This window comes from Ailuropoda melanoleuca, chromosome 2, assembly GCF_002007445.2.
Source record: "Ailuropoda melanoleuca isolate Jingjing chromosome 2, ASM200744v2, whole genome shotgun sequence".
In the NCBI taxonomy this organism is placed as follows: domain Eukaryota; kingdom Metazoa; phylum Chordata; class Mammalia; order Carnivora; family Ursidae; genus Ailuropoda; species Ailuropoda melanoleuca.
The window spans coordinates 20,166,898-20,181,948 of record NC_048219.1 but is presented as its reverse complement, the minus strand read 5'-3'; the positions used below and the strand labels follow the sequence as shown (position 1 = coordinate 20,181,948).

The 15,051-nt window shown below is 41.7% G+C and overlaps 1 protein-coding gene across 4 annotated transcripts in view; it reads right to left on the bottom strand.

Moving 5' to 3' along the window:
- Positions 1-15,051, bottom strand: part of ST3GAL3 (ST3 beta-galactoside alpha-2,3-sialyltransferase 3) — a 176,302-nt gene that overhangs the window by 143,566 nt on the left and 17,685 nt on the right. For all 4 annotated transcript variants that reach the window (XM_034650897.1, XM_034650890.1, XM_034650904.1 and 1 more), the window contains exon 2: positions 13,793-13,937. In XM_034650897.1, coding sequence (XP_034506788.1) covers positions 13,793-13,907 — 115 coding nt within the window. In that variant the 5' untranslated portion in view covers positions 13,908-13,937. The remainder of the gene's footprint in view (positions 1-13,792; positions 13,938-15,051) is intronic.

Below are 15,051 nucleotides of genomic sequence, written 5' to 3'. Positions count from 1 at the left end.
CATATGTTTTCATTTCTCTTGAGATGAGATCCTAGGTGTAGACTCTGGGTCAAATGGTACCTCAATGTATAACTTTCTGAGGAACTGCCAGACTGTTCTCCAAAGCGGCTGCACCATTTTACATTCTGACACGCAGTGCACGAGGGATCTCATTTCTCCACATCCTCACCAACACTTGTTACTATCTGTCGTCTTCATTACAGCCATGCTCATAGGTCTTAGTGGTGTCTCAGTGTGATTTCGATTTGCACTGCCCTGGTCACCAGGGATGTTGGGCATCTTTTCATGGGCTTATTGACCATGTATTCAGGTGCCTCCCACAATCCAAAAGTGGAGCGTTGCTATGAAACCTTTCTAAGCCAAATGGCCAAAAAGAAGCACTTACCACTAATGTGTATGGGAAAATGTCTGAGCATTCCTAGACCCCAAAAAATAACTCCTTTAGGCCTTTCTGATACCTTAGCGCACATCTTGCTGAAGGATACACAAAATACGTGGAGCGAAAGCACAGATGCTCACAGACACCGTTCAAAGCCACAGGCGGCCTGATGCTGACACAGTGAGCATAGGTCCCGCCAAAGGAGCTTGGAGGCGCCACTCCCGCCGCTTGGGGTGCGCGCTGCCTCTGTAACAGCTCACCACAAAACACACACTGAATGCTCTTTTCTCTTTTTGCCTTTTTTTCCATGAAAGCAAAAATCCTCTTCGGAGTTCTCTGGGCGAAAACAGGTACTAATCACGCAGGTCTTCCGTGAAAGTGAGTGGCTAACACGAACTTCTGAAAAGCAGGAGATACCTGTATCTTCTTTGGCGAAATGGCTATTCAGATCCCTTGCCCGTTTGAAAAATTGGTCTTTTTATTATTGAGTTGTAAGAGTTGTACATTCTATTTGTTTCCCCATCTTTTCCATTGAGAATAAAAGGTTCCCAACCACTTAAGAGAGTATTGATTGTTCTTTTTCTATAGCAAGAAGTAACCACCAGAAGCCCTTTCAAACTCCTCCAGATCAATGACAGCTTCACACCACCGTACAGGCTTTTGAGAAGCCAGACAATCAACAGCTTCACTTCAATGACCATGCTTCTGAAAGGCATCCCGTTCAACAAGCAGCCTACTCAGACAACTGTATACCCTCAGCTAAAGGTCAACCAATCCCTAAACACTCAATTCTGAAAGTCTACCAAGGCCTGAAGTCCACTCTTTTGAAGACTCGAGAATAAACAGTGGTTCTAAAACTTCTGGTATTGGGACCGTTTTACATCCTCAAACTTACTGAGAACTCCCGAGAGGGTCTACTATGAGTGGGTTAATAATTTTTACTACATTGGAAATTAAAACTAAGAAATGTTTAAATACCAATTGAAATGAATTATAATAAGTCCATTAAATATTACCATAAACAACACAATTTTATGGGGGGGAAAAAAAACTTTTCCAAAAACGATTAGTAGGAAGAGCGGCACTGTTTCACATTTGTGCAAATGTCTTTAATTTACAACTTTATAAAAGAAGTGTGGATTCTCATCACTTTCCACACCCAGTCTGTTGTGAGGCAGTGCTTTAAATACAGGAAAGCAATTGTGGCCTCTCACGGACACACAGTTAGAAGAGGGAGAGGTATTTCAGATGTTTATGGGTATTCCTCTTTGACGCTACACGAAAACTCAAAAAGTGGTAGTTTCTTAAAGGTTAGCGGCAATATGGAATCTGAAACCATACCAGGAAACATTCTCATACTTTATTACATCAGCATCCACTGGTCTATCTCACACTTTGAACGAATCTTTTCGCCATACATGATTTGTGAACATTACAACAGTGGGCTTTTAGACATTATTAGCTCACTGAGTTATACAGAACTTCCAATGTTTTCAAATTCACTATGCCGTATTTTTAAAAATCACATTTGTGGGGTGCCTGGGTGGCTCAGTTGGTTAAGCGACCGGCTCTTGATTTCAGCTCAGGTCATGATCTCAGGGTCCTGGGACTGGGCCCCAGGTTGGGCTCCGTGCTCAGTGGGGGGTCTGCTGGAGAGTCTCTCTCTGCTTCTCCCTCCGCCCCTCCCCCATCTCTCTCTCTCTCTTTCTCTCAAATAAATAAAATCTTTCTAAAAATGTATAACAATGTCTTTTGAAAAGCAAATTTTTTTACCTTTGATGAAGTCCAATTCATGAATTTTTTTCATGCTTTTTTTTACCCTCAAGAAATCATGAGCAAATCTGGGGCGTCTCGGTGGCTCCATCGGCATGAGCATCCAACTCTTCATTTCAGCTCAGGTCACGGTCTCAGGGTCATGGAATCGAGCCTGTGTCAGGCTCCATGCTCAGCGGGAGTCTGCTTGGCTATTCTCGCCCTCTGCCCCTCCCCCTGCTCATGCACGTTCTCTCTAAAATAAATAATCCTTAAAAAAAGTCTTTCGCAAACTCAAGGTTACTAAGGTTCTCCCCTATATTTTGTTCTATGAGTTTTATAGCTTTAGCACTTCCATTTAGATGTATGATACATTTCAAGTTAACCTTGTATATGACGTGAAACTTGAGTCAAGATTTGTTTGCTATTGTTTATTGAAAAGATTGTACTTTTTCTACTGAATTGCACCTTTATCAAAAATCAATTGGCTACTCAATGAATAAGTCATACGAATAAGAGGCACAGTATAAGGAATATAGTCAATGATATTGTTATAGTGATGTAACCAGACAGATGGTAGCTACACTTACAGTGAACATAGCATAAGGTATAAACCTGTCAAATCACTAAGTTGTGCCCCTGAAACTAATGTAACACTGTGTGTCAACTATGTTCAAATTAAAAAAAAAATTTTTTTAATTAAAAAAATTTTTTTAATTAAAAAAAATTCCAGGGGCTCCTGGGTGGCTTAGTCATTAAGCGTCCGCCTTCAGCTTAGGGCATGATCCCAGGGTCCTAGGATCAAGCCCTGCATCGGGCTCCTCTGCTATGAGCCTGCTTCTTCCTCTCCCACTCCCCCTGCTTGTGTTCCCTCTCTCACTGGCTGTCTGTCTCTGTCAAATAAATAAATAAATAAAATCTTTTTTTAAAAAATTCCATTGGCCATATATGTGCGGGTCTATTAGTGGACTGTTTTCTGTTCCATTGATCTATATGTCCACCTTAATACCAGTACCACTCTATCTTGATGATGGTAGCTTTGTAAGTTTTGAAAGCTGTTAGTATATAAACCCTCCAACTTAGTTACTTTTTTCTAACATTTATTTTTAAGTAAGCTTTACACCCAACGTGGGGCTTCAATTCACCGCCCCGAGATCAAGAGTCGAATGCTCCACTGACTGAGCCGGCCAGGCGCCCCTGCTCTTTTTTAAAACTGCTTTGATTTTTTTTTTTTTAAAGATTTTATTTATTTATGTGACAGAGAGACAGCCAGCGAGAGGGGGAACACAGCAGAGGAGTGGGAGAGGAAGAAGCAGGCCCCCAGCGGAGGAGCCTGATGCGGGACTCGATCCCACAGCGCCAGGATAACGCCCCGAGCCGAAGGCAGACGCTTAACGACTGCGCTACCCAGGCGCCCCTGTTTTGACTATTTTAAATTCTCTGAGTTTCCATACAAACTTAAGAGTCAGCTAGCAATTTCTACCAAAAAATAAATTTAAAAATAGCCCACCAAATCTTCTGGAATTTTTATTGGAAATGTGTTGAAGCTTAAAACAAATTAGGGAGATTCAGTATCTTAATATCATTCCTTCGGCTCCATGAACACAGTGTGTCTTTATTTCAATATTCTTTCATTTCTCACGCAGCAATGTTTTGTGGTTTTTAGTGTACATACTGGCTATTCTCCCTAAAGGGTCTTCTTTCCTGCACTCAGGCTATCCTCCTATCACAGAACGTATAGGCATAGAGAAACAGTTATCCAACCACATTGAGTGAATTGCGAGGAACCCTATGGAAAATAATAAGATCAAGTCATAAATTTTATTCCCCTTTAAAACCTCCATTTTCTGCCTCCTACAGAGGCAACTACTCCATTGTTTAATATATATATTTGCCTATGTTCTTTCAATATATGTATGTTTGATATGCATTTACCTTTTCTTATCAACTTTATCCAGGAATCATTTATATACAATAAACTGCTTCAATTTAATGCATACAATTTGAACAGTATTGACTGTTGTATACACTCACAAAACCACTGCCATAAATCAAGACAAAGAATGTTTCTATCAATCTCAAATTTCTGTGCCCTTTTGCAATCCACCCCCCATTCACATTTCATCCAAGATAACTAACAATCTGCTTTTAATTACTAATAATTAGCTTGTATTTTATATAAATGGAACCATATAATACGTAGTCTTCTCTGATTTCTTCTGCTCAGAGTAACGAGTCTGACACTCATCCACGATGTCGCATGGATCAAGTCCGTTCCTTTTCACTGCTAACTGGTACTTCACTGTGTGAATACCACACATGTTCATCCATTCACCTGCTGATAGACATTTAGCTTAGTTTGCAGCTTGGAGCTCCTGGGAATAAACCTGCTTTGAGCATTCATGTACAGGTCCTTACATGGTCATATGCTTTTATTTTTCTTAGGTAAATACTGAAGAGTGGAATGACTGTCATTTTGGCAGGTATATGTATAACTTTTTAAGAGAGTGCCAAACTGGTTTCCAAAGTGGTTGCACCATTTTACATCAAAACAACAATATGAGAGTTCCACTTACTTCATATTCTTGCTAATGTTTTGCTCTTTTTTAAAACCTGAGTCATTCTAATTGGTATCTAATGTTATCTCACTGTGGTTTTAATTTGTATCTCTGTGATGAGTAACAATGGTGGGAATTTTTCATGTGTTTGTTGGCTGTTCCTACATCTTCTTTTGCATAGTGTGTCTTCAAATCTTTTACCCATTTTGAGTAAGCTGTTTACCTTCTTATTAATTACAAGAATTTTTATATTTAATTTAGATACAAACATATGCATGTACTGAATATTTTATAACTGAATATTATATATACAAGTATTAAATGTTCCTTCCCATTCTGTGGCTGCCTTTTCATTTTCTTAGTGGTGTTTTTATTTTTTTTTATTTTTTATTTTTTTAAAGATTTTATTTATTTATTTACTTGACAGAGAGAGAGAGACAGCCAGCCGGAGAGGGAACACAAGGAAGGGGAGTGGGAGAGGGAGAAGCAGGCTTCCCGCCAAGCAGGGAGCCTAATGCTGGGCTTGGTCCCAGGACCCTGGGATCACGCCCTGAGCCAAAGGCAGACACTTAACCACTGAGCCACCCAGGTGCCCCTTAATGGTGTTTTATAAAAGGCAAACATTTTTAATTTTGGTAAAGCTTAATTTATCAAATTTTAATTTTATAGCTCATTTTTTTGTATCCAGAAATCTTTGTATGCCTGTCTTTTTAATTTATAAAAAATGGCATTGTGTTATCATTTCATTTTTGACTTAAACTATGTTTTTAAAGTTCCATCCATGTTGTTTCATGTATATAGGATCTGTTACTTCTAACAGCTGCAAATCATTTCATGATATAAATACCCTACTTTTTGCCTATTCACCCCTACACTTAGGATGGAAGCACACTCATCCGTCAACTCCCTGGGCACACAAATAATGCACGCATCTGATAAGTGCCATGGAGTATATAGAGGAGCACACTTGCTGAGCTAAAAGATGTGTGTGTACGTCAGTTGACTAATTGTCACAAGACCGTGTTCCGGAATGGCTTTGCTAGTTTACTTTCCCTCCAGCAAAGAATACTGGTTACTATATTCTCACATTCCTGCCAACACTGGCCATTGTCCAGCTTTCTTCTTTTGTCAGTGTAAGAGGTATAAAGTAGTATCTTGCTTTAATTTTAGTATTTGTTATAGCCTATGAGTTTGAATATCTATTCCTATGCTTAGCCTATAGGTTTATTCTGTAAATTCTTTTCTTCTAATTCTTTGCCCATTTTCCTTTTTTTTTAAGATTTTATTTATTTATTTATTTGAGAGAGAGAGAGAGAGAGAGCAGGGGGAGGAGCAGAGGGAAAGGGAAAAGACTCCACACTAAGTGCAGAGCTGCACGGGGGACACTCAATCTCACAACCCCACATCACAACCTGAGCCAAAATCAAGAGTTGGTGGCTTAACCAACTGAGCCACCCAGGTGTCCCTCTTTGCCCATTTTCTACTAGGAATGCTGCCTTTTTCTTCTTGATTTGCAGGAATTCCTTGTATATTCTAAATATCAACCCTAGCAAAATTTTTTTAAATTTTAATTTCAGTATAGTTAACATACAAATATTAAAATTTTCTTCTCCCAGTATATTATCTGCATATTAACTTTGTCTATGATGTCCTCAATAGCACAAAAATCTCAATGAACATTCTGTGCACACTTGGAACAAATGTGTATTCTGCCATTATTGGGTAAAGTGTTCTATAAGTGTCAATTAGATAAAGGTACTTCACAGAGTTGCTTAGATCTTTTTTTTTTTTTAAGATTTTATTTATTTATTTGACAGACAGAGACAGCCAGCAAGAGAGGGAACACAAGCAGGGGGAGTGGGAGAGGAAGAAGCAGGCTCCTAGCGGAGAAGCCTGATGGGGGGCTCGATCCCAGAGCGCCGGGATCACGCCCTGACCCAAAGGCAGACGCTTAACCACTGTGCCACCCAGGCGCCCCTAGATCTTCTATATCCTTACAGATTTTTTACTTATTTTATCAATTACTGAAAGAGGGGTATTAATATATTTGAACATGATGGTGGATTTGTCCTTTTCTCCCTTTTAGTCTTAACGGTTTTTGCTTAATGAAGTTTGATGCTCTCTGATTAGGTACATACATATTTATGTATGTCTTCCTGGTAAATTGCTCCTTTTATTATTATGTAATGACCCTCTGTAATCTCTCATAATATTCTTTCTTAAGGTGCGTGCTGAAATTAATATAGCTATGCCAGCTTCCCTAGGCTTATTGTTTATGTATTTTCCATCCTCTAAATCTGAACCTGTTTTGGTTTAAGATTTATTTATTTTCAAGAGAGAGAGCATGGGGTGGGAGTGGTGGAGGAAAGGCAGAGGGAGAGGGAGAGAAAAGCAGACTCAGTGCCAAGTGCAGAGCCCGATGTGGGGTTCGATCCCACGACCCCAAGATCACGACCCCGAGATCATGACCTGAGCTGAAACCAAGAGTCGGATGCTCAGCCGACTGTGCCACCCAGGTGCCCCGACTTTGAACCTGTTTTTAAATTTAAAATACACGCCTCTCATATCCGGACACACATCATGCTTTGTTAACTATTCGACCATTTCTGCCTTCAGCTGGAACTTTAATCCATTTGCATGTAAACGTAATTGTTGATAAAGTCGGGAATACGTCAACTGTCTTACCATTTGTTTTCCACTTCTCTCTTTCTCTCTTCTGTTTTGTGCTCTTACATTGCTGTTTTCCTACTTTCTTTGGGGTTAACTGAATATTTTTTTTAGTGCTTTTCATTTCTTCTTTGGCTTCTTAGATATATATAGGGGGTTTGCTGCTGTTGTTTTTTCCTAGCAGTGTTCTACCAAGGAGTTCTACTGAAGAATACACATCTTTAACTTATCAGAGACTATTTAGAGTGAATATAATGCCTCTTCACATCTGACATTTCATACCTCTCATTTTACTCTTTCCTCACCTTATACACAACATTCCTACTTTCTACTTCTTATTTTTCACAAACGTAATAACCTTACGACAGTCAGGTTCCACTCAGCTCCCCTCTCCCCATTCCTTGGACAAGTTTTGTCACATCTTACTCCTACATAACCTCATTCCATATGGTTATTATGTTTGCTTTAAGCAAATGACAAGAAAAAATGAAAAAGAGTCTTTTATATTTGCCCATTATTTTTACCATTTCCAGTGATCTTCATTTTTTCCTATAGATCCAAGTTTCCATCTGGTCTCACATCCTGGTGTCCCAAAGGATATCCGTTAGTATTTTTTTGTAACGCTGTTCCGCTAGCAGTGAATTCTCTTAACTTTTCTTTGTTTGAAAAAAATGTCTTCATTTCATCCTCATTTTTTAAGGATATACTCAACAGATAAAGAATTCTGGGACAAGAGGTGTTTGGTATTTTCCTTTCAGCACTTTAAAGATCTTTCATTGGGTGAACTCCACCGTTTACGATGAAGGGTCAGTGGCATTTCTTACCCCCATTAGAATGTTTCTTTCTCTCCATTTTCAATTTTTTCTCTTTAGATTTCAGATGTTTGACTATGATGTGCCTAGACTTTCCCAATATTTATCCTTAAAGTTTGCTGAGCTTCTTAGATCTGGAACCCAATATTTTTCACCAAACTTAGGAAGTTTTCAGCCATTATGTCTTCAATTTTTTTTCTAATACTCATACATATTAGATAATTTCATATTGTGCCACAGGTCCCTGAGGTTGTTCATTTTCTTCCATGTTTTTTCTCTCTGTGTTTTGGATTGGATCATTTCTATTGCACTCTCTTCCAGTTCATGGACTTCTGTTACATTCAATCCACTGTTAAGTGAAATCTTCATTTTCTGTTCCTACGCTTTTCAGTACTAGAATTTGCTTTTTTAAAAATAGTTTTGATTCCTCTGCTGGGGCTACTTATTGTTCACTGTATTTTTCTTTAATTCTTTAAATTATTTGTAACAGCTACTTTGCTAAGTCCAATATCCACGCTATCTCATCTATAGACATGTTTTTCTCTTGAATATGGATCACAATTTCCTGTGTGTTTGCGTGTCTAGTACTCCTCACTGAACACTGACACGGTGGATATGGCATGTGGAAACTATGAATACTGAAGAGCATCGATCTGTATTTTAACAGGCAGTTCAATCACTGCCTGACCTTGAATTTGTGTAGGCATGAGTCTATGCTATGTTCAGTGTGGATCTGAGGAAATCCTTGGCATTTTTGACTTCTCTAACTTGATGGGACCCAGCCTTCAAAATCTGCACTGCTGGGGCTTGGTTTTCATCTTGTTAGGGTGAGTCGCGAGTACATATTACTCTAGAGGGAGATCTTTATTCTCAAGACGTGGCCTTTCCGGTATCTCAATGCCGGGGATAGTAAAGGGCTAATGAGCTTCAAAGACCCTGACGCTTCAGGTACCACCACACAGCTTGACCTCTACTCCTACCCTGTAGACGTGGTTAATTTCAGGTGGTTTTGCCCTGTGCATATTCAGCCCAGTCCTCAGCTAGACTCACAGGAACGACCCCCATCCCCAGACTTCCGAGACGCTGCCTCCGAACAATTCCCTGCTCCGTGATGACCCATCTCATGGACTCCAAGCACGTCAGCCGCCCTAAATGCTGCACCCTGCCTCCTTGGCCACTTGGAATCACTCCAGCCTGTTCAGATTCCAGCTCTTTGAACAGGGTTGGGAAACTGCCCCCACCCCCCAAGAGAACTGTGGGGCTCTCATCTCATGAGTTTCCCTTTTCTTAGAGAATGAAGTTTTATACTGCCTACTGTCCACTGCTTGACAAGAGTTGCTTCATTTATTCTGTCCAGAGTTATAACTATAGGAGAGGGCTGGCCTAATACCAGTGATGCCATCATCATAAGAAGCAGAGGGGCACCCTATGCTACCGGCTAAAAATGCCAGCCTCCATTTCATTTTTTTTTTTTTTTAAAGATTTTTTTTTTTATTTTTTTTTTTATTTATTTATTCGACAGAGAGAGAGACAGCCAGCGAGAGAGGGAACACAAGCAGGGGGAGTGGGAGAGGAAGAAGCAGGCTTCCAGCAGAGGAGCCTGATGTGGGGCTCGATCCCAGAACGCCGGGATCACGCCCTGAGCTGAAGGCAGACGCTTAACCGCTGTGCCACCCAGGCGCCCCTCCATTTCATTTTTAAGATGGAAAACTAAGAGTTAATATAACTTCCTATGTCTATAAGCTAAACTTAATCTACCCTTTTCCCAATATCAGATCCAAACCCCACCTAACTCACCAGATGGTATTCTCCATAGTAATCAGATCAATAATGCATATTTTATAATCTCTCTGGTTATGATCTTTTGTAAATATAGGCAAGAACACAGAGGGAGTTGCTATATTGATAAACGTGGTAGTATGAATTTTTAAAGGTCTCATAAGAAATTAATCCTACTCCTATAAAATATTCACTTTAATTTATGAAATACGAATAGACAAAAATAAAATATGTAAAGTTTCCATGAAATGGACCATAAGTATTAGGTCTACTGATAAGAGGCAACGACCCAACTCTCCTACAAGGCCCGATCTGAATAGAGCATCAGAGCCAAGAGAAATGCCAGTATTTGTCTCCATTTTAGAGATGATGAAACTGAAGTACATCGAACTCCTCCTAAGACTGTGCTCATTTGCTCATTAAGTTACATACATGTACGTATATATTTTTATCGTACTATATGTGTGTGTACATGCACACACATACATAAAGGTGTAATAATTCTACAGTACTTCTTTTTTTATTAAGACTTTTTTTAGAGCTACTAGTACTGGGTTCACAGCTCATTGAGGGGTAAGTACAGAGATCTCCCATATATCCCAGCCCCCTCACATGTATGTGCTCCCCCATCATCGCTATCCCTCATCAGAGTGGTATACTTTCAAAAGTATGGAACCTACACTGACACATCATAATTACCTAAAGTCCATAGTTTACGTAAGGGTTTATGCTTCGTGCTGCGTACTCTGTGTGTTTGGACAAAAGTACAAAAACATATTCATCATTATGTTATCATACAGATTTACCACCCTAAAAATTCTCTATGCCCTGCCTATATGTAACTCCCCTCACTTCCAACCTTGGCAACCACTAATCTTTTTATTGTCTCCATAGTTATGCCTTTTCCAGAAATGTCATGTAGTTGGAATCATGCGGTACGTAGCATTTTCAGATTGGCGTCTTTCACTTAGAAATATGCATTTAAGGGGGTGCCTGGGTGGCTCAGTCGGTTAAGCAGTTGCCTTTGGCTCAGGTCGTGGTCTCAGGGTCCTGGGATCCAGCCGCACATCGGGCTCCCTGCTCAGCGGGGAACCTGCTTCTCCCTGTGCCCCCCATTTGTGCTCTTTGTCACTATCTCTGTCTCTTTCTCTCTCTCTCAAATAAATAAAATCTTCAAAAAAAAAAAAGAAAAAAAATGCATTAAAGGCTCTTCCATGTCTTTTCATAACTTGACAGTTTATTTCTTTTTAGCTCTTAATAATATTCCATTGTCTGGATCTACACAGTTTCTCTATCCATTCAACTACTAAAGGACATCTTCGTTGCTTCCAAGTTTCGGCAATCACGAATATAGCTGCTGTAAACATCCGTACGGAGGGGTTTTTTTGGGAACATAAGCTTTCAACTCCTTTGGGTAAATACCCAGGAATGTGACTGGATCACAGAGTAAGAGTATCTTTAGTATTATAAGAGACTGCCAAACTGTCTTCCAGAGTCACTGTACCATGTTGCATTCCCGTCAGCAATGAATGAGAGCTCCTGTTGCTCCATCCTCGTCAGCACTCGCTGTTGTCAGTGTCCTGGATTTTGGCCATTCTAACAGATATGTGGTGGTATCTCAGTGTTGTTGTTTTGTTGGTGGGTGTTTGTTTGTATGAAGGAGGCTCCGTGCCCAACATGGGGCTTGAACTCATGACCCTGACACCGAGAGTCGCATGATCTCTACTGACTGAGCCACCCAGGTGCCCCAAGCTACAGAACTTTTAAAAACAGGTTGAGGGGTGCCTGGGTCGCTCAGTCAGTTGAGTGCTCAACTCTTGATCTCGGCTCGGGTCTTGATCCCAGGGTCATGAGTTCAGGCCCCGCACTGGGCTCCATGGTAGGCGGGGAGCCTACTTAATAAAAAATACATTTAAAAATAGGTTGATAACTAGACCAATCTTATACTTAAAGTCTTTCAGGTTAAGCATCTGACCCAAGTCCTAGCAATATGACCAAGACATGACCACTCACAGCTCTAAGCTGCCCAAAACAAAGCAGTCTGCATCCTGCCACAGTAGTCTTGGGATTAATGAGATCATAAAATTTTCCATCCAGAAGGGATTCTATGCTCCAACATGGCATTTCATACAGACATCTCTTTTAGAATGCAACATACAAGAGCTGTTTTCGTTCTTTCTTGTGTTATGGGCTGCGAGCAAAAGGGTCTATGCATCTTACATCCAGTTGCATAGTACAGCACATGGACCATAATAGGAATATACGACTTATTAAATGAATAATTTAATAATAAAAATCTCTAGCCCCCACCACTATGAAGGAATGCCAATACATAACCTTGGTAAGTCATAAAAAGTATAAAAATTAAGGAAACATAATGCTAAAGACATTTATTTTTCAAACTTGTAAATGCCCTCACATGAAAGACATACAAACTCTTACTGAGCCTCTTTGAAGCCTCACCGTCTATGTCTGTAAGACAGGATAGTAATGATCAATCTAAACTATGAGGATCAAATGAAATTAGGGCTGTGAAGTTCTCATTACACTGCAGACACTCACTAAGTCACTCACTACCCCCATTATTAGCGGCAGCACCAGTATTAACCACAGCCCAACTCTCCCTCCCCGGCAGTGATCTCTCTGCCTTAGGGAGCTCCCTCCGGCCGACTCTGTGTATGGAGTAAAGGTCCCTTCTCCGTCTTGACAAGCCATCAAGAGTTAGTCGTTATTACCCTGCTCTCGGATGTGACAGCACAGAAAACAATATGCTACAGTAAGACGGTCTAAAACAACCTGTTCCAAGTCAAGTGTCTGAAAGGCCTGGGTCAGGTAAGAAACAAATGAACTACTTTGTAGGAAGGGTCCCCATATTAAGGTCTCAGTACACCAGCAGGCCAATTGCCAGCTGCCTCTTCCAACTCATTCTTACTCGTTTTAACCTCACACCTAGAGACTTGTGAGTAAATTCTACACTGGTATCCAGCTGGTGTTTGTACAAAGAAAACTATCTTAGAGAAATCACATTCACTCGGAATCAGGACCCACCACCCAGTGTCTCCTGCACCGAGCTCAGACAGCCCTCAGACAAAAGAACCACAAGGAAAACTGCTTACGGCCACTGTGTGATACTTGAAGCTACATCCAAGAAGAGAACGTGCGACGGTCAGTGCCGTCCAAAGTGAGCCCTTCAACGCAAGCCTAAAACCACAACACAGGCCACACTGGATGGATCAAAACCAAGTCAGAGGGGAGCAAAAGGCTAAGTGGGAAACGCTGTGTAACACAGAGGCCACAGGTACAAGCCAAAGAAAGGGATTAGGAGTGGAGGGGGGCAGGCACTCTTCTATTCAGGTACAAGTTCAGTGCCAGCGAGGGCAAAACAATCAGGCAGGCAAAATAAAGCAAAGACGATATTAAACTGAAAACTGAAAACTCAAAGAAAAGGTAGAGGTGAGTGTTTTATGGGCAGGAGAAAACCAACTTCAATCCCGAGCCCTGAGGCAATGAATACAAAGCGAGTGGCAAGACACCACAGTAATTAAAAAGAAGAGCATTCAAAAACTGGACGTGCTGGTAGAGTTTGGGGTTTTATTGCAGAATAGCATGTTCTCACTGCGATCACAGAAGGATATGCCATGGCATGCGGTTTCTGAAAAACATCAAAGTTCTGAACCTACAGCAACAAAAACGGCAGGCAACGTCTGCGCCTCTCGGCCCGGGAGCGCGCCGCCTCCTCTCCCGGCCCGTCTCTGAAGAATATGAGAGCGCTGCAGCCCCTGAACACCCAGTTACCGCTCTGTGCCGGGCTTTTCCGGGGGCCAGGCTGGAGCGACCATACTTACTGGAGTCCTCCCACTGGAGTAAATGCAGCTTCCACGCAGAATAATACAAAAATCCCAGTACCAGAAAAAGGCAGAGGGCTAGCAGCAGATTGCGCACAAGTACCAAGAGTCCCATCTTCACATGATTTACGATTTCCTACATGACCTAAAAAATAAAAAATAAAAAATAAACCAATGGAGGTCTTAAAGGATAAAGCAATCACTGTGTCGATATACGCTACCTTAAAATAAGTGCTTACAGCAGAATTTCCAAATGAAGAGCCACCTAGAGTTACCACTGAGTTCCTGACGTGGCATCCTCCAACTGGCCAGTCCTGGTCTCAAGAAACAGCTTCACCAGTCACTCAGTATCCAAGCCAGAAATTAGCAATCATCCCTGCATCGCTCCTCTCCCTCATTCCCAGCAGCCCATCAATGACCAAATTCTGGCAATTCCAACCTGCCAGAGAAACCCCCAATGACACCCCCTGACCCCCATCACTACTCTAGTCCACGCTGCCACTGTGTTCCCAGAGACAAGCTCCCCACCTCCAAACTGCACTCTCCCAAATCCATTTTCCTCACAAAAACAGGACCGATCCATGGGGCGCCTGGGTGGCTCAGTCGGTTAAGCGTCTGCCTTCGGCTCAGGTCACGATCCCAGCGTCCTGGGATCCAGCCCCGCATCGGGCTCCCTGCTCAGCGGGAGGCCTTCTTCTCCCTCCCCACTCCCCCTGCTTGTGTTCCCTCTCTCGCTGTCTCTCTCTGTCCAATAAATAAATAAAATCTTAAAAAAAAAAAAAGAAAGAAAGAAATAGGACTGATACATTAATAACACAAAATCTGACATTACTCTCCTGCTTAAACCCCTTTGTGTCAGAGTTCCACTGCGGCTGACACAGAGCACCACAGACTCAGCGGCCGAAAACAACATGAATTTATTATCTCAGAGTTCTCGAGGCCCAAAGTCCAGGTACAGGGTGGCTCTGCAGGGCCCTCTGCGTGGGGTCTCCCAAGGGCCAAAACCAAGGGGCAGCAGGGCTGTGCCCCACTCTCAGACTCTGAAGGTGAAGCCGCTTCCAAGCTCACTCAGTCCAGCTACTGGCCGAATGCAATTCCCTGCAGCTGCAGGGCCAAGGTCCCCATCTCCCCGCTGGTTCTCACACAGTCCCTGCTCCTGTACTCCCTGCATATTTCCCACTGGGCCCCCTACAGCCACAGCAGGTGAGGTCCCTCTCACTCCCAATCTCTCCAACTTCCCCTCTACCACATCTGGCTTC